The 20,110-nt window shown below is 40.5% G+C and overlaps 1 protein-coding gene across 3 annotated transcripts in view; it reads left to right on the forward strand.

Annotated features, from left to right (window-relative positions):
- The window catches only part of LOC146485488 (uncharacterized), a 46,277-nt gene extending 26,837 nt beyond the window's left edge, over positions 1-19,440 (forward strand). For 2 of the 3 annotated variants that reach the window (XM_085103396.1, XM_085103398.1), the window contains 6 exons: positions 288-540; positions 2,901-3,665; positions 4,703-4,739; positions 9,152-9,253; positions 10,163-10,466; positions 18,376-19,440. In XM_085103396.1, the coding sequence (XP_084959522.1) occupies positions 288-540; positions 2,901-3,665; positions 4,703-4,739; positions 9,152-9,253; positions 10,163-10,458 (1,453 nt within the window). In that variant the 3' untranslated portion in view covers positions 10,459-10,466; positions 18,376-19,440. Of the gene's footprint in view, positions 1-287; positions 541-2,900; positions 3,666-4,702; positions 4,740-9,151; positions 9,254-10,162; positions 10,669-18,375 lie in introns of those variants that run through there. The other variant, XM_085103399.1, reaches the window with a different exon arrangement.
- Positions 19,441-20,110: the final 670 nt, after the last annotated feature.

Raw genomic sequence — 20,110 nt, forward strand, 5'->3', positions numbered from 1 at the left:
CTCGGACGAGACTGTATCTGTCGGTGTTGAATTAGTCACGTGTTAATAAAGTAAACATAATATCGATTTCATTCATTGCTCATGACTCATTTTTACTGAATAAAACGCATATTCAATCTTACGTTAACTGGCACTTGAAAAACCAGAGCGTTAACATACAAGCACAAAGAAAAGGAAGTATTGGCGTTAAGCTCATGTGGACCTAAAATGCCTCAACTTGAATACCATATCTTAACTTTAATTTTTTAAGTCTTTTGATTTAAGTGATTTCTGTAACTATCCATTAGGTGGATCAATTTTGAAAGGGTGATCAATGCTTTGGTAGCCGAGAACATTTATCACCAAAGTCTGGGGCAACTTCGATGTTATGCAAGGGACAAGTGCTTTATAGAAGACGACGAAGAGTTTGACACCATGATAAAGTTCTATCACGACCTGGGAATAATTGTCAAGCACCGTGAGACGGTCATTCTCGATGCTCAATGGCTGATCAAACTCTTCAAGCAGCTTATCCGCACAATTCCATATTTTAAGAGCGCGGTAAGGTGACGTCATTTGAATGCAAATGTAAATGTAAACTTTGTTTTAAACGTGGAAAATCAACAGTTCAGCTAAAAAATATACACATACGTAAAAATGCTTTTCAAGTGTATTACAAGTTCAGATTGCCGTGAGGGAATCTGATAAGTCAGATACCCGCTTGATGTTTCGTTTAAAACGCCCAAAAGAGGTGTCATCCTTTAATTCTTGGGACAGATTATTGCATAAACAGGCCCCGCTATGACAAAAACTTCGTTTCAGATAATTCGTGTGCGGCTTGGGCAGAGCAAGTTTGCCCTGCTCATTTCAAAAGGTAATTTTATTATCACTCTGGCTGCGCGATTTTGTAATTTTTGCAATTTGTCACATAAAACTGCCCACTCAAACCGACCTGTGGGAAGAGAAAAATTACCATAATTCTTTTTTGTAATTTTAATCTACAACAAAGCTATAATGACATCAACAGAAGCGCAATACTTTGATCTTCGGTTAAGGATTTTTGAGAACCCAAGGATCCCAAGGATACAATGAGAATTTTCTTCCTTGTATGGATGTACAAAATACGTGCGTGTTGGGAGTATGTAGCAAGAAGGTTAGTCTAAGGTCGGTCAATAAGGTCTCGAACAAATTGGGCGTTTTAAGGCGTTTGAGAATCCCTATTCCCATGGCTGCAGCTGAACGCCCCTACAAGACAATGATCCTACCCATTTTCGTCAGTTTACAGCATGGATCTGCGAAGTTTATTTTTCCAAATTCTGGTCGCGATGCTAAAGAGTTGAACGCTGCTTTGGACTTAGTGCCCTTGATTAATAGACGAAAACTTCACATTGCTGTGTTAACTAGAAAATGTCTTGATGGTTTGGTACCACCTTATTTGATTAATTATTTTACTTTGAATACTTCTGTGCACATATTTACGACTAGACGCTGTGATGACATTCATATCCTGAAAGTCAACCTAGAAGTCGCCAAGTGATCTTTTTATTCTACTGGCGTGATGAAATTTAATAGCCTTCCTACATACCCTATAAATTCGTTCAAAGTCGACATAGTCTCCGTAGAATCAACCACAAGTTTTTGGCTTTTAAACTTTTGTGGACACTTCACACCTACCCAAGAGCCTCACGATAGGTGAAACGATCTCATTACGGTCAAGGTTTCTAAGGTAACACGCGCGTGGTTAATACGGCAGCTTTAGAAGTATTTTCGATCAGTACAGTACTTACAAATTAAGACAGAAATAAAGTCAACCAAAAACGAAGCCAAACCGAATGCCTAACTATTATGCAAGAATCACAGCGTTGCTTAAAAAGCAACTCAGAATCAAGACTTTCCCGGAAAGGAGGTAGATTTTCAACACCAACGCCTCCGAAACTGGTTCGCGTAAAACTGCACCTTATGCCACCTATTTCAAAGAAATATATTTTCTTTCTGAAGATTCCTGGGGTTAAGGTTGATCCCGATCATAGTAGAAGCAATAAGTTTGAGGTGAGAGCTTCTACGTCTCTAGGATCCTCAGATACCTTTGTAATGGCCCTGTCGTTTATGATCGACTCTACCTCACACATGAGACTCATCAAGGCTTCATCGACGAGGGCTTGCTCCTTGCCAAGCAGCCACCCAAAATGTCTAGCCAAAGTAGTCACTTATGGACGTTAGTCCCTTACAAGGGATAAAGACCACCGGGATCTAATTTTAAGTCTGTGCTAATTTCAGGGGTACAAATGCATACTATCTTACGGAAGGCGCTCGTTTACGAGAGGTGGTCGCACAGGGAGGTGTGACTGTATTTACGTAATAATTAGGTACAGGAAAGTTGTTGCGTAGTAGGCTCGATAAGAAATAAAATTGGTTACACGTTTTGATTTTGTCACAAGATCGCACTCGTCCAGCAGCTAATTCACTGGTTTCATCAAAATGGTTACACCTAAGCAGTGTAATTGAAATTATCCATAGATCAGACTGATTAGCTTAGGAATTACATTACATGACGTCAGCAATGAGAAGGTTTTAAAGAGACGATCTCAGAATTTTAGCGCTGCTGAACAACTTTCATTTGATTTATTGCGCTCCAGTATTCTGTTCAAAACAGATCAATGGAAATTTACCAGTTCAAGGGGAATGGGTTTGGAGATCCAAATATTATTGAAGGCCAGTTTTATTCAAATAAACACGCTTTTTTGTTTAGAAAAAAATATTTTTCTGACATTAAACCCAAATAAGGCACAACGCTGCCCTTTTGGTCTTAAAATTAAAAAAAAAAAAACCATTGGTTTACATGGTTGTTTTTAACTAAGTAGAAAGTTGGTTTATTTTTTTTCTCCATTTTTATCACAGCTTAATATATGTTCATTTCCTAGGATCCCTTAGTTACCATGGATTGGTATAACCTCGAAGAGACCGGTATCCTTAGCAAAGAACTTATTGATCACGTCTTCCGCAAATTTGAGGAAGAGGATGGCGTTGTTAAGGAAGACATTCTGCATTTGATGGAGCAATTTGGCTTGATTGCACAGTTTTCAGAGAAATACTTCGTACCAGCGCAACTTAAAGCACCACCTGATGATCTTTGTACAGTACAACCCAAGGAGTCTGATCCTTGTCCATTGTTTCTCCTTTTTGTGGGTGATTTTGTCCCTCATGGTCTGTTCACTCAGCTTGTTGCACGTTCCATTGGTTGGTGCTCAAAGGTCGGGCCAACAGAGGGTCTCACATTGTACCGAAATGGAGCTTGGTTTGTCATTGGATCTAGTGATTTTTCCCATTCTTTTTACCTAATCTGCAAGAAGCGGTTCATCAAGCTTGTCTTCAAACAGAGAACCAAACGTGATCAAAATGAGTCAAGTCGAGTTGCAACCAAAGTGCGACAGTTTGTGGCAGAGGCATTACAGGGATTGTCACAAGACCTGCCTTACCTTAAAGGAATGCAGTATCATTTCGCCGTCGAATGCCCACACTGTCAGAAGCAAAAAGGCAAGTGCAAAAAACACCTTCAAGAGCCATGCGAGGACTGCCTACACCTTCTTAAGATAAAACAAGACGCGGCACTGTGGTGTGAGAATAATCGTGATGAAGTACTCAAAGTTCCTGGACTGGAGAAATGGTTCTTTCAGAACGAAATGCAGGTAAAAGACTTAAATAAACATCCAGCAACTGGATAATAGTAAAATAGAGAGCAGATTCCTGTAAATATTGAAAATCTGATTACAGGCCCCAATATGCCGAGGTTGCCTTCATTTCACTTAAAGATGAATAGCACAAAGTAGCGTGCTACCGAAAAGAAGAACATCATGTGGTTCCGGTTTTTGTTTTCTTTGTTATGTTTTCCTTCCTTGTTTCATTTCTTTTAGCTTTCCCAAAACCTGGATAAATTGAAGATTAGCATTTTAAGTCCGCAAGTTCCTTTGAGGCCAAAGAAACTTAGCCTATTTTCAACACTCATATAATCGTAACATTCTGCGTTTTCTTATACCTTTTTGGGGTTTTTTAAGGGGAATTTGGATGTTTCTTTTAACTAGAATTTTTAGTCTTTCCTCCCCGCTTTTCTGCAGCGCTTTGAAGTGACCGTAAATATTAACAAATTTCAAACAGCTGAAAAGTGGTCTGGTGTATTGTTTTGGAGCTTAAAAACAACTGCTTGATAGAGAAGAACTTTTCCGTATAATTTGGGAATATATTTGGTGGCCCAATAGAACTACATGTTTGAGGGATTTATGATTCATAAGCTCGGCCTCTAACTTTTAATTATTTGGTGTCCTTGATATGTAACTTGGTAAAGAATTTAATCATATTGTCCAGTGAAACCTCACGTATTCCTTCCTCACCAAGAGACTAATTCCTCACTGTTTGAAGTGTTACAATTCTAGTTCTTCCTCGTGAGTCACATTTGATGCTTTCACTTTTGGGAAAAACACAAGGTTATGATTATCTCTACATGCATACCCGTATAATCTCAAAATAACTGTTGGCTTAAATCTCTTCTCTGGCTTCAAGGAAAACAATTTTTAGTGGTCATTACTTTACACTTCAAAGATACTAACAAGTCCATACAATTTTGCCATGCCAATTTTGTTAAATATGGGAAGTACAGCTTGAACTGTTGTTCTTGTCTGCTATCATAACTGTAAAATGATTCTTATTACAGTATTGGGTATTTTTGCAGGAACTTCACGAAGACGTCATTTCTCAAGAAGACTCCGGTGAGTTACAGACTGTATATTACCTTGTACAGGGAAAGCTTTCATTTCCTGTACGCGTGATAGTTAGAGCAACTTGAAGTAACTTGTGAACAGGCCCTTCACTTGAACAGCAGGTCAGCAAACTGATCGTCAATCCTGTAGGGAAAGGGCCAGAGCTTTTCCCCACCAGAAGCCTTAAATATATGGCTCAGTCTATTTACTTTTAAGAGTAAATTAGGTTTTGAGGTCAGCAAGGCGATGTCCAGAATTGGTAAATTTATCAAATTTCGCTAAGAAATTTCATTAAAAGTGAAGACGGAATTGGTGAAAATAGAGTATGTGCCGAAATCTGGCCAGGATAAAGTTCTGAATGAATGGGCTAAACAGAAGGTTACCATGAAAATAATAAATATGACAACAACAGCAAATTTAATGAAAATGACGGAATCAAATAGATTTCACGGAAAGACGCGGGTTGGAGACTGAAACTGTGCTTTTGTTTTTCCACGAGTTCTTGTACAAATGCAACAGTGGGATGATTGTAAAAATTGTTTCCGTGAGATCCGTGGCATGGTTTAATCCAAAATCGTAAAGTCAATCATTGTTTTAAGTCAACCATGGCTTAAGCCAGAATCATAAAGTGGTTGTTAAATATCTCCGCGACATTTTTGGCACATTTCTCTCTGACAGCCTCTCTAAGGCTTTCTAAAAGGGCACTCATGTTCCACGGCGTTATTGAAAATCACCGAGGACTGAAGAGAAGCTCTTGACGAGACAAATACATTTGCTGCTCGCTCCGTTGATCTGGGTGACCATCTCCTTCTAAGGAAGCTTAGGGAATATGGGGTCTCGTTATAAGTAGTTTTCTTGGAACCAATCCGATCATACCTTTGCGACCGCCATAAGTGAGTTTAAAGTGAAAAAAGGCCGCTCCAGTTGGTATACAGTCCGATGTGGCGTGCCACAGGCACGGTGTCTGGTTCTGTTCATTATTTATTGCTGCCAAGCGTTAGCGTGACAGCACACTATCTTTGCCATGAGTGGAAAAATCGAAAATTTGTAGGATGTAAGATTGAAAGCATGCGCAGTTGGTTGGTTTCTTATTATCCGGGATATCCATGCATGTAATGGCGTCACTTAAAATTGCACACGGAAAGAAATCTGACAGAGCCGGACCAGTTAACCATTCAACAGCTTAATGACTGTCTGCACTTTGAGGAAAAATCTGGGTAATTCTCACCCATTGAGATCGTCCATTCGAACGTCGAAATCAAATGGTTTTTCAGCCGTTGAAATAAAGAAAACTTTGAGCACAGGATTGAGCACAGTAATAAATTGTCGTTCGCTCCTTGACGTTAAACATTCTTCAAATGCGTTTGTATTGCCAAAAGGCTGCTAGCAAATTCCGAAGAACATATTAGCTTAATTGTTGTGACATTCACAGCATAAAATGTGGAAAACAGAATTTCATGAATAGAATTTCATTATCATTTACAGGTGCATCTTTGGACGACACGTTAATGTGTACTACCTCGTAAGAGATCGTTGACATGACTGAATCTTCCCCAAATGACTTTGTCCCATGAACCTAGAATGGCCTTAGCTCACACGAGTCTCCTGTAGATCAGTGGTAGAGCATCCGAATTAGTTATCGGAAGGTCTTAGGTTCGACTCCTGATAGGAGCACTCGAAGCTATTTTTCCGAGTATGCCTGTGTCATTCACTGAATAATACATCATGTTCATTTATTCACTAGGCTTAAAATTTTCCATCACATTTATTTCATTGACTTAGTCTTCTTCACTATTCTAGAAAAATTTGGTGCCCAGTGTCCGGAAAAATTCGACCCCAACCTCTGCTTCACGACTAACTCCTCCAGTTACTTCTGATCAGCTGTCAACAACTACGCACAGTTATTTTGATTACCCGCTGTTACCATTCTGCCCCTTCCGAAGCTCAGTTACATAACCGTAACATTTCGTTCACCAACAAAAAACACACACTGATGAATACTACAAACAAGTACGAGAAAGCAAGCCAAAGATGCTTGGCCAAATGTGTGTCAGATGGTTCGTGCTTGTGAAAACCTTTTTTCGTGTCAGTGGTTTTTTTCTAGTTTGCTAAAGCCATTCCGTGTAAATACTGGATCTGCGTTTAAAGACGTCAGCATGTTGTTTACAAGTGCTTTTAAGCAGACATGGCAAAAAACTACATCTCTCTTCTCATCGTAATGTAGCCACTTGTATCGTTTAAACAACACTGGTTAAAAACTCTCTTTGTTGGCTATTTACTTCCAAATGTCCTCGCTGGGAAAATCCTGCGGTAATAAAATTCCAGTTCCCCACAGTCCCTCCCGGTGACCATCCGATGGCCAAAGAGCCTGAGGACTCTGGGTATGAGATTGGTGACTCTTACGAGGACATATTTTTTGTGGCCTTCCATAACGCGCGAGTACGCCATTGCTTTTTTCCGAGTTTGCCTGTGTCATTACTGAATAACATATCATTCTCATTTGTTCACCAGACTTAAAATATTACATCACATTTCCTTTCATTGCGCATATGCCACTCATTGACATTCCAATCCTAGCAGTATGCAGGATGTTTGTCCCATGAGTCGAGAATGGCCTTAACTCCCACAAGTCTTCTGTAGCTCAGTGGTAGAGCATCCGAACTAGTAATCGGAAGGTCTTAGGTTCCACCCCTGATAGGAGCACTCGGAATTTCTTTTCCGAGTTTGCCTGTGTCATTACTGAATAATACTTCCTTCTCATTAACGCCAATGTTAGTGCTATCAATAAGCGGACGTCTTAGACGTTTATTTCAACAGCTTTTATGGCTTGAGGTTGGTTGATTTCGATCCATTTTGGTTCTTATTTCCGATTCACAAGGAAGGAGTGCCTTTGTTGCTGTTGTATAATGTTAGCGGAGGAAACTGTTTTTAACTCCCAAACTTCTGCGGGGGGGGGGGGATCCTCAAGCCCCCATCTACCCCTCCCCCTGTTACTGTCGTGCAACCTTAAGCTCCGGACGACGTAACAAAGTCCAGCCAATAAAAAACAGTACTCCAATGTTACACCACTCTCATCCAGCTCTGTATTTACATTTTGAGTTCATGGGCAATGTACGACTCCTTCATCGAAACGAAAAGGGAGAGAAGACTTCAACGGCGTCGTCAGTGAAGACCTCATAAATGCAGAAAGTATTATAAGGACATAGTGTGGTTTACGTCGCTTAGGAAATTAAACAAAATGAATGAACTTTTGCGTGAACTTAAATAATTATTTTTGAGGGAACTTTAAATCTTGGTAAATGGCAATTATAGTTTCGAAGAGTACGCTAGCATAAGGTTTTTGTTTACCAAAAGAGCGCGTAAATGACCAGTTTACAATCTTTTCGTTATTTTTACAATCGGGCTAACTATTTTTACTCTGAATGCTGTCAGTTCGTTTGTTTAAAAAATGATTAGAGATGAACTCATGAGAATGTTATTTTCAAATAGACTCTTTTTCTTTTCTTTCCGAGCAAAAAAGTCATTCACCAAGACCTTTTGCATGCTTTTCAACTTTGCCATGAAACCCAATTAAAGCCACGCATGCGCATTTGAGCTGGTTGTTTTCGTGGAAATGAACTGTTTTCTAAGGAACCGCTCATTAGGATTTCGTAAAATTTGGCATGAAAATAGTTTCCTAAAAGCGTAACTCGCCTACAAAGAGAACCTAAATCTAACAGAGGGTATCTTCACAAAACATTAAAATGCAAAATCAATATTTACAGGAGATCTCTCTGTTAAAATTACATGAAAATAATGCAACTGTGTCAGTGTTTTGTGAGTTTTTCTGGATACAAAAAATGGAAAAAATCTAATGCGTACATTTTCTAAAAGGAAACCTACATTATATCACTGTTATATGGACGTTTAATAGTTCGCTGCGTTGCCATGGAAACGGTACTGAGCTCGACAAGACGTACGAAAATACATTCTTTCTTAGTTAGTCTTACACCGTACCAATTTTGGGCATCCAGAAATACATAGTTTCCAAATAACGTCTTCTAACACCTGTACACTTAAAAACTGTATTCGGCCACCTTAAGTAATGTTTAAAACACAAGCAGTGGTGTTTTATCGGGGTTTAGACCCAATAAAACATGTGCTGCGAGTTTTTTGAACGGCTTCAAAAACATTCCTTGAAAAGCGTATGTCAAGAGAGTTAATAACAATTATGCTTTTGTGAGCGTTGCAAATTAGCATACGAGGAAAACATTAAACACCGCATCCTAATATGGAGGAGTTTTTATCGGGTTTTAAAACCACTGCACCTGATGTTTTATTGACCATTTGATAGGCCACTGGGTTTATGAATTATTAACAAGTTATTGAATGACTGAGAAGATTCACTTCTTTGTAAGCCAAGAGTCCCTTTTTTCACACAGGTACATCTTCTGAAGTTCAGAGTTCAGCTGTAAAAAGAAAGCCTCCCTGTGATACATCTTGCACAAGTCCTCCTGCTAAACAAAGGAAAGTTGCCTGCGCAGGTAACATAATCTTTAAATTATAAAGAATCATTCAAGTAGGTTAATATAAATTTCTAACCATTAATTCATTCATAGATCCAACTTAATTAACAAAGTCCACTCCGTATTTCCTCACGTTGTCATACTGGCTGATAGCTGCTGGGTACAAGTGTATGTAGTAAGCTCATGAAAGCAATCCATCTGTTTCAGCAGTAATTATAGCTGTAGTAAAATTCTCGAATGTGTTTGGCCATAAACACCCAGGTTTAGACCCTTAAATAATAGGATAATACAAATGGACAGTGTACGCCTCATGGCTAAGTCACTAAACAGTACGCAGGGTCTTGCACCCGGTCATAGGACAGTTGCTCTGCAATGGGTTCTTTTTCTGGTTTATCTCGTAATTAAACTGTTATTCTTCAATCTGAAGAATTTTCCTCCTTATTTGTTTTTCAACGGAACTTCGTTTCATCTGATTCGATCTTCAATCATACTCGTAGTTACACAAATCGGATTCCCAGTACGCGCCACAAACGACAAGACCAAATTGGACCCTCTCAGTCTCAAAAGCGTTACATGTAGAGTGATCTGGCAACCATAACCGCTGTGTTTTATGTCTTCTCAATCAGTTGTTTGCAGTCCTGCGTCTGCAGATGGTGATTTAAGTAAATTGTGTTGTAATTGTTTAACTCTATGGGGTGTGTAACAAATTTGCCTTTGCTTTTGTGCAAATTAAATGACTTACCTGAATTTCATCTTATTTGGGGATTTACTAACAAAAGCAAAAGCTTTTTCTCTATAACGTTAGATTCGGTATATGTAAAATTTAAAAAGTTAGACTTTTAAACCGGGCCTAAGGTAGCCTCTAAAATCATCACGTTATTGTGGAGGGAAATTAGTTAATTCTTTTATTTCTTTTCGGTAATAAAGACCTAAAAGAAGGTAATCCTTCCGAGTATGAGCTGGCGCTGTTCTCAGGGAAGCTTGGAGATTCTTGGAAGAAGCTCGCCCGCAGTCTGCTATTCAATGACGCAGCAATAACTGGATTTTGCAAGAACTACGAAGGATTGGCTGAAAAGGCTGCGGGAATGCTGATTAAATGGATGCAAAGAGAGGGACCTGATGCCACGTACAAGGTCCTATACGACGCTTTGTGTGACGATCTTGTCCAGCGAAGAGATTTAGCAGATACTTTTTGTTGCAAGCAGTGTTCTGGAGACATCTAACCCACAAGGTGCAATAGAATATTTGTTCATCTATTTGTTTGCTTCAGATACGAATGCCCCGTAAGTATAGTTTTCCACTAAAAGTAAATGAGGTCAACACAGCGACTCTATCGTTTGAGTGTTTTTCCTTTTCTTCTGTCCATATTTGTAGAAATGATAGATACTTTTTAACCAAAATATCTCACCTTCTCAAAGTCATTTATAATTCATCAACGAGAAAACAAAGAAAATCACCACAGTGACCGTGGTTTGGACATGTGTTCCTAATAACCACAACATTTTTCCAACTTTAGCCTTGAATTTCTTCGACAATAACTGATTATTTGAGAAGCCATATCAAACACTCGAAAGTGTGTTTCATCAGATATCCCAACACCTCGAAGTCGTTTAAAAAACTTAACTGCGCCTTCTTTTTCCAACCTACTTCTCAATGCGTAAACATCTGATGAAACATACCTTCTCGTGTTTGATATATTACTTGAAGAATCCACCCTTGCCAGGAATTCGGCGAACACATACAGAAAAACTTCAAGATTATTTCAAGTCTGAGAATTAACCAGGGTCTGACTTTTGAGTTTAGGCGCAATGTATTTCTCGTTTAACAAGACGAGTAACGAGAACTGGGCTAAAAGCGTTTCCCATTTCACATTTATTGGTTCATTAATTTCCAGCATACATACATAACTTGCTTAAGGTTACTTATAGGGTAGCAAGGACGACTTTTTCTCAAATAATTTTTTTTAGATAATTGTTGAAACAAGAAAGGGATGCAAAGTTTCGTGAAAACAGCCGTTAGAAATCTTAAAAAGAACGCGAGCTATCTGAAAAACAAAGTTTTGTAGGAAAAGCGGTGAGCGAGTGAAGGTGTCATAATCCAATTTATGCAGGACTGTGTTGACATATTACTAATATGTCAACATATTAATATTGATATTTTTTGCCGCGTGACGCGGCAAAATTTACCCGCGATCTCGAATTACCGGTAAATTTGCATATTTTTGTCTACATTGTGTTCATCGCATGTCACGGCGTTGTATGTAAAATTTTAATGTGAAACAGCGTTCCATTTTGGATTCAAGCATTGCGTAAAAGGTTGTCATGAAGAAAGCGAAACTAGAAAAGTCGCCTTCGGTGACAGTTAAGAAAAAACCGGGCCCAAAGAAGGTCCAAAAATCATTTGACGAAGCCAAAAAACTTCAGCTGGCGGAGAGCGACCAGGGTTCTTGGTACAACCAGTCAGATTTTCTATAACTGCCTCGGCAGCAGAGAAATTCGAGGACGAGAAATCGGATAGTGGAGAGTCGAACATCAGTTCGTAGTCCGAAATCGAAGATGCCGGCGACAATCCAGCCACTTTCGCCGTTGTTGACCGGCTGAATTATAAGCAGCGCACCTCAGCCTGCAGCCTCGTGTACTGATAGTGGTGAGAAGTGCGTGTCTCGTGTCAACTCCGCTGGGGCTGCCAGTTTCATGCTCTGCGTCTATCTGCCGTTTTCTTCTTTGTTTTGGTTTCGCCGGTGGCTTTCTCGAGCCAGACTTAACTTTTCCCATAAAGAAATCGCTTTACAATATTAGAGTAACACTAAAGGCTGGTTTCCATATGATCGCGGATCGCAGATCGCAGATCTCAATAAGGTCTGCCATCGTCTGCGATCATATGGAAACCAGCCTTTAGATGGAACATGGTTCTATCTTCTGCGATCGTCTGCGATCGCGATCGCAGGATCGCAGACGATCGAAGAAGTAGTTTCCATATGATCGCAGACGATCGCAGACGATCGCAGACCTTATTGAGATCTGCGATCCGCGATCATATGGAAACCAGCCTTAAATGCTTACAGAACTCCCCAGGGAATGCTTCTTTGTGTTTGATTGGCCGGCGGCGTGAGCGCGTGGACAAGTATTTTAAAGAGGTGCGAAAACTAGGAAAATGTTTTAAGGCCAAATTCCCCATCTTCAAATGAATTAATAGGGTATGTAGATTTGTCAGATTTCAACGAAATTTGGCCAAAATGGTCATCAGATATTGATGCATCAAAGTGTGTCAGGCTTTTACGAAATTCAAAATGTTTTTCCCGTGACGGGTTAACATCTGACGGGACCACAAAAATTTTCCATTGTCCATCTTTAGGATGGGTTTTCTCACAAACCAATAGGAATAAAGAAAAAGCCTGACACACTTTGTTGGCCTATTATCTCCTGATTGATATTGTGCAGTCTGTTTGGTTGTGCGCTTCGATTGGTTACCACGTAAAACCACCAAAAGAACGTACACGCCCACCTTTGCGTTGCTTTGCGTATCGAAAGGAATCAGAGTGCGTGTCCATGTGTAATTTAATTGTTTTGCGTGGTTAGCTAGAAACATTATGTACACTAGTAGTTTTCATTGGAAAGTGAAGTGCTGCGGGTAAAGTGCATGTTGAAGAAGAGTGGTTAGTGCTATCTCGTTGATTGCATGTACTTGAGATGGTGAACAGTTGAGCGGCTTGATATAGTTTGCTTATGAACTTGGCTAATAGTTAAAATTTTCACGCCGCGAAATTGACAGCATATTTCTCCCGCCATGCCAATTAATAGGTGCGTGTATCACAAATTAGAAACCAGACAAAATGTAACAAAATGTCACTGTAAAGACTGCTAGGGGTGAAACAAAATTTACCATTTTTAAATCGCCTTCTCTCGTAAAATGTTTATACAATATAAATCCCGCAAGCGCTTTTACATTTTCATTAATTACTTCTTCCAAACACAGTAATGTTCATTTTGAATACAGCAATAATGATGTGCAAGGAGTAAAATTTCGTGACCAAACATTAATGAAAGCCTCTTTGTTTGTTTTTGACCGTCTCTGAACTGCTTCTTCGGACAATAAACTCACACTCGCGATAATAAACACAACGATTTCAATGTTTAAGACACTCTCCGGCTCGTTCGCCATGTGGTTTTTTCACAAGCTCTAGGAAACGAAACACAGTAGATAACATCCTATAATATTACTAGATAGCCGCGCCCAGGCGCCCGCCTGTTCAAGAATAAATCGTACAAAACTAAACGATTACAACAGTAAAGCGCTACTACCTACAGCGAAATCTCACACTCTCCCCTATTTGATACAAGTACTTAGTATGATATATACTACAGTTCAGTGTTTAGCTGCTTCTTCGTCCGCAATGCGGCGAATGTTCCCTACTGCTACAACCTCAGCCCTCCTAACGGGGCCAAACTCCCTGGCTGTTGGATTTAGCTGAGTGTTTCCTCCCCCTGCTCGTTGCTAATCTCGTTCTTGAAGAAGAGAAGAGATGCTGAACAGCCCGCTCCAGATAGGATTTCCCTGCTCTCAGCCTAACAGCTCTTCTAACTCTGTCTCTTCCTGGGAAAAGTTTAACAACGATACCAATATTCCATTTCCCTCGATTTCGTTCACTGTCCTGGATAAGCACTACATCTCCTAGTTTGACAGTCATCTCCTTGGTTTTGTGCTCCAGGTTGTGCCTCTCCCTCAAGGACTTCATATATTCGTCAGACCAGCGATTCCACAAAACGTCTTTACAACGACGCAGAGACCTCGCTCGCTTCCACAAATCTATATCCCCTTCACCTTGGTTCTCTTCTGGAATAAGCCTGGGTTGACCAAACGTCATGGCACAAGGGGTCAAAATGGGAAGCTGTACATCATCTTCAATGTAATCTAGCGGGCGGTTGTTTAATGCTATCTCGACATCAAGCAACACTTCCTCCAGCTCATTTCAAAAGAGGCTAGCTCGTCCCAGACTCTTGTAAAAAGCTCCTTTCACAAGGCCCACAAGTCTCTCAAATTGGCCCCCACACCAGGGGGCTGGGCTTAGGTTGAATTGCCACCTTACATCCTGATGAGCGAGGTAGTTTTGAAGCTGCTCTGCTTTCATTAGCCTGTTCAACCACTTTGCTGAAGCCAGAAAGGTTCGACCATTGACTGAATAGATCTTCCTGGGTCTTCCTCTCCTTGCGATGAAATGTTTCAGGTCCTTGATGAACTCTTTAGTTGTTTGGTTCGGTAGCAACTCAAGGTGAACAGCTCTGGTTAAACTGCAAGCGAATAACGAGACATAAGCTTTTCCTCCCTTCTTCGGCTTGATCTTGTAAAGTATGGGGCCCGCAAAATCCACACCCACAACTTTGAATGGGGCTGATCCGACAGTTCTATCTGTAAATAAGTTACCCGTGGGTGGGTTTGAGAATGCGGAGACTTGGAATTTCTTGCATCCGTAACAGCCTCGGATAACTTTCTTGGCCAGCTGCCTCAGTCGTGGCAACCAATACTGTTGACGTATTGAAGCCATAGTGAGACCTACTCAAACATGAATACTGAGCACGTGTGCATCATGAACCATTCTTTCTGTTAACAAAGCATCAGCAGGAGGCAAGTAGATAGGATACCTTCCCTGGATTCTCCCTCTACACTCGTACAAACCGTCTTCATTCTTTTGCGGATTATAAGTTTGAGCTGGTCTTCATGGAACTGATCTGTGTTGATCTTGCTGTCCTGAGTTCGACCAGAATTTTACTTGCTTGTCAGTCGCTCGCGTCGTCAGTGGTCCCGACAGATGGTTCTCTTTGTTTGACTTACAGTTGTAAATGAACCTCGATTCCCACGAAGTGATGCGAATGGCGTGCCAGAGTTCATGTTTCAAACCAGATACAGGGTGTCCTTTGGTTTTGTGGCTACTGCAAACACTTCTTTACAAGCTTCGCCTCAGCCTCTGACTCTTTGCTCGACTTGGTTTGCACTAGGGTTGGCCACACATCTGGTGTCGACAGCCAGTCTGGCACTTTCAGCCATACTTCCAGAAGCTCTTTGGACTCAGTGCCCCTGCTCTCCACATCAGCTGGGTTTTGGTCTGTTCTCACGTGCCTTCAATTGATAAAGTCCTTAGCATTGATTTGAGCTACACTATTTGCCACGAATTGTTTGTAGTTTCCTTGACCGGAAATCCAATGTAGAGCCACCATACTGTCTGTCCACCCATACACAGACCCCACAGCATATCCTTCCAAAGCGTTTCTTACATCGTTTACAAGATTGGCCGCCATATGAGCGGATACAAGCTCCAATCTTGGGATTGTAAGATCTTTCTTTGATAATCGAGCTTTTGCGATTAATAGACCCTGTCTTTTACTAGACTCTTGGTACACGACTGCGTACACTGCTGCTGCTGTTCCTGAAGCACTAGCATCGCAGAATGCACGCAGGTCGATAGCCTGGCCTGGCTCTTGAACTGACGTTAGACTGCGGGAATTTTAACCACTTCGGGCTGGTTTCCTTTGAACTTCTCCCACAGTTTCCTTAGTTTATCACATAGGACTGGATCCCAAGGAAGGTGTTGGTCACATGCTTCTCTAAAAATCATCTTTCCTTTCAAGGTTACAGGACCTGCTACTCCTAAGGGGTCAAACACTGAAGCTAGGCTCCTCGGTATTTATCTCTTCGTGGCTTCCTCTGAACCTCTAGCGAGAACAACTGTTGAGGTATCTTCTTCTTTACTCCATGGGAGGCCTAGTAGCTTTACTTTATTGGGTTTTACCCACAACTGTTTCTTTGCATATGTTTGGCGTTCATCTTTCAAATGCGCATTTGCTTCCAGTTATTGGGCATTGGAATGCTATTTATTCAAATCAAATCCTGCCGCCTTAAATGCTGAGACTTTAACTTCTTTCAACTAACGCGCTTGTTCAATGGTATCTCTCCCACTGGTGACGTCATCGATATAGAGACTCTTTATGATTTCCTCAATGTGCTCAGGGTATTCAACTCTTAAACACTCTAAATGTTACTTCAAAGGTCCTGCGAGAAGGAATGGGGACTGTACAAGCCCAAACAAAGCACGTGTGAATCTCAAAGTCCCAACATGTGAGGAGTTCTTATCATTTAGCCAATGAAATCGGAGTGCGTCACGATATGCTTCCTGAATCCGCACTTGTAGGAATGCCCGCTTGAGGTCACTACATACCTCAACTGGGTTGAGACGATTTCGAACCAGCACACTCCAAAGCAAGTTTTGGAGCGGCTGCCCAGTCTCCAAATAATCGTTCAGCAAAGGACTACCATGGCTGGCATCAAACACAATTCGCATCTTTGTACTCTCTGCTGTTTTTCTTGTGGCTGCTTTGTGAGGTAGATAAAGCTCCCTTTCACCCTGGGATTTGTCACTCACTCTCTCCACTATGCCTTCTTCCAGTTGATCCTGAATGATCTTGTCATACTTATCAAGATGGCCGGGTACTCTTTGAAGTTTCTTCACCAGGCTAGATAATCGCTGGAGACTTCCATTTCGATTGTTAGGGAGGGGAGGATGTCTAGCTTTCCACAGGAGACCTGTCGCATACCACCCCTCAGGGTGACGCACTAGCTGCTCCTTAAATTCACTGTATACTGCCTGCTGATCGAATGCTGGTTTGTCTTCGAAACCTAATACATCCAGGCTGCACAATTGCTCGTAATTTGTTGAAGAGCTCCTTGTCAGATACACACTACTCAGGTTGGTCTCTACGCCGGGGGACATAATGTTCCAACCAAATGAAGTGAGCTCTGCTACCGGTTCACCTAGATCCCCCACTCTCGGTGCCGATTTTGTCTTCAACTTGGCTTACTCGCTGGCACCCAGGATTACATGAATTGGAAGCTCAGGCTAAGTATCAGTATCGTCAATAACCACACCTTTGAGATAATGGTGTTTGGAGATGATATCTGTATACACTCGATTGCAAAAACGTTGACACCTAAAAAGCATAAACCGTGAACGATGAGACCCAATGGCTTTATGGGTATAAGTGTACTAAATTCATTTGCAAAAATATTATATCCTCGTGCGACGGTTGACGACCAAAATTAGTTGCACGTGGTGAATGATGGAAACTGTCCAAGCTTATGTGCAACAAGGGCCAATAACAGTGATATACAATTCGCGATTTGCCTAGTTCAACACAGGCAATGAACTTAAGCAGTATTTGGTAGAAAATAATTCGGAAGAATTAAGTCATCACTGTATTTATTATTGCAAAGAACGAGAGTGGTAAATTATTGATATTTATGGAAATGAGGTTATTGTTTAAACACTAACCACAAATCTGTTGGGCCTCATCGTTCACAGTTTTTGCTTTTTAGGTGTCAACGTTTTTGCAATCGAGTGTATCTTGGGTAAGGAACAATCAACAGGGTCCCCTTGTCGACTTTGCGCAGGGTCGTGGGCAAGTTGAAATCTCCCTTGATGCTAGAGATTTGAACCTTGTACATCTCTATCTTCTGACTGGTTGATGCCATCATCATTTCAATTCTTTTGTACTCCTTGTGATCTGCTTTTTTGTTCAGGAAAGCTCTTAATAACTGCATTGTATCATTCTAATAAATACAACAAAGTAAATCTGCATAAAACATCGAATGTATTTTCCGTAGACTTCCAGGAACTGCTTCAAATATCCTGAGAAACGTATCGCCGCATTTCATCGAAATTTATCTTTACTTGACTACAATCTCTTTACCTTTTCAAAAACCTGGCTTTCTACAAGAAACAGGATTTCTCCGCTATATATTTTAAGTGTTTTTTAGTGTATTTTAGGGCCTTAATTCGAGGGCTGCGAAATCGAGGCAAATTCGATGATACAGCACTGAGAAATCTCAAAAGCTTCTGGCACAGGAAACACAGGCTATTTACGTACGCAACCTGAAATGGTCTGCTGCGAAGCCACCGATGGCGACCACGAATCCTTGTAGCGTAGTTTGATGCGAGTACCACTTTTAATATGGCTACCACTATTCACTTTCGCATTCACGAGTTGGCTCACACGAGCCTTTTTGAAAGTACTTCGAAATTTGGCTAAAGTTACTTATTATTTGTCCATCTTGTTTACGTTAATTCATTTAATCTTTTTCTTTTACTCTAGATATTTCTGTACCAGAGAGGGTAATTTATCAGAGACGAGCTTTGCAAAATTGTCGGAGATGTTAATGGAATCATGAGAAAAACTTGCGTCTTGCCTCAAATAAAATGATACTGACAAAAACAGCCTTGATTCTATAATGACATTTAGTGAAAATGTTTCGGCGGGAAAAAAAGGAAGAATCTACGGGAGGTTAAGTTGCTTTAAAACACGCTTTGATCATAAACTTAGTTAGAAAAAAGAGTCAATGTTACTGCAAAGTTTCGTTGTGGCGATCTTTCTAACGAGACACCAAGTCCACAAGAGTTGCATAGTTTTACTCCTTAATTTTAAGAAGTAAATTTTAAATTTAAATTTAAATTTATAATTAAGGAGTAAAATTAAATTTTACTCCTTGATTTTAATTACTCCTTAATTTTGCTCAGCTTTACAAGCTGGTGTGATGTACATAGGTGATTGAGAGAGTTTTGGAAAACATCCGTTTACTTCATAAATCTTAAATTTGCATGCGATTTTAACACCCATGTCTAATTACAATGTCATATTAGGGACTATGTCAGCAGGGGGACATGCGCAGTAGAGTTAGTGCGTTAATAGAACCACTTTGAAGTCATTGGCCCAACTTTTTCAAATGCCGTCGGAGAGTTCAGAAGGCTGAAGCCCTTTTCATCTGCCTGAATCGCGTTCATCTTTGGAAAGTGAGCTAAATTTTTTATTTACAAACGTTCCTCAGTAATTACAGAAGCTGTCCGTTGCAATATTTCTGAAATCGTTTGCATTTGGAGCGCTATTAACGTGGATTTGTAATGTCCACTTGCGGCGGCCATCGTTCTGGCTGAGGCCAGGAAAAGGAATATACGACAGCAAACGGCACAAACCACAAAGTTTGGAATCAAGGACATCGGAGGATTTGCCTGGATAGTTATTAGTTTTATTTGACCTCGCTTGACCTCGATATTGCTATCAATGCACTGACATATGATGAGTGTAAATCAGACATGAAAACAAATACCGCTTTGATTGTTTTGACAAGCCGACTTTCTCTTCGTGCCTCAATTGTGTGTGTAAACAAGATGCCTGCTACACTGGCATTACGCGTGATGCTGGGGCTGATTCATTTATTCCAACTGTGTGCTTCGCCGATTGATAAATCTATCCTTGCTAATGGAATAGTTTGAGTCACGACGATCGCGTTACGTTGTTTCCCTTGTGTAACGCGACTCAGACTTCCACCGGGAATTTTTGAAATTCCATTACGATAACATAAGCTTCTCAATGACCTCTTTTCAGTCTCGCGTCGTGGTCTAAGACTGTGAAACAAAGCACGATTCCTTCCCCAAGAACTCACCAATTTCCACCGTTTTAAATGTCGGGTGCTTCTTAGAAGGTATTCTTTCGATTCACCGCTTCAAAATGGTGAAATTTCCGTTTGGATTCATTTATTCCAGCTGTATGCTTCGCCAATTGATAAAACTATCCTTGCTAATGGAATAGTTTGAGTCACGACTGTTATGAGTACGAGAAAATACACATCCACAAGCTTCAACTTCAAGAGCTTTATTACAGAACTTTTACTCTACACGTGATCCTTAAGATCACATTACAATACCTTGCACAGGACAACCAACTTATCATAACATCCCCTTTCTTAAGCTATTTAGCTGTCATAATGAGATCATGCTGATACAAGTGAAAACTGGAAAAAGAAGTTAACAACTCAACTGTAAATGAATCTACA

Source organism: Pavona decussata, unplaced genomic scaffold (genome assembly GCF_977016875.1).
Source record: "Pavona decussata unplaced genomic scaffold, jaPavDecu1.1 SCAFFOLD_26, whole genome shotgun sequence".
NCBI lineage: Eukaryota > Metazoa > Cnidaria > Anthozoa > Scleractinia > Agariciidae > Pavona > Pavona decussata.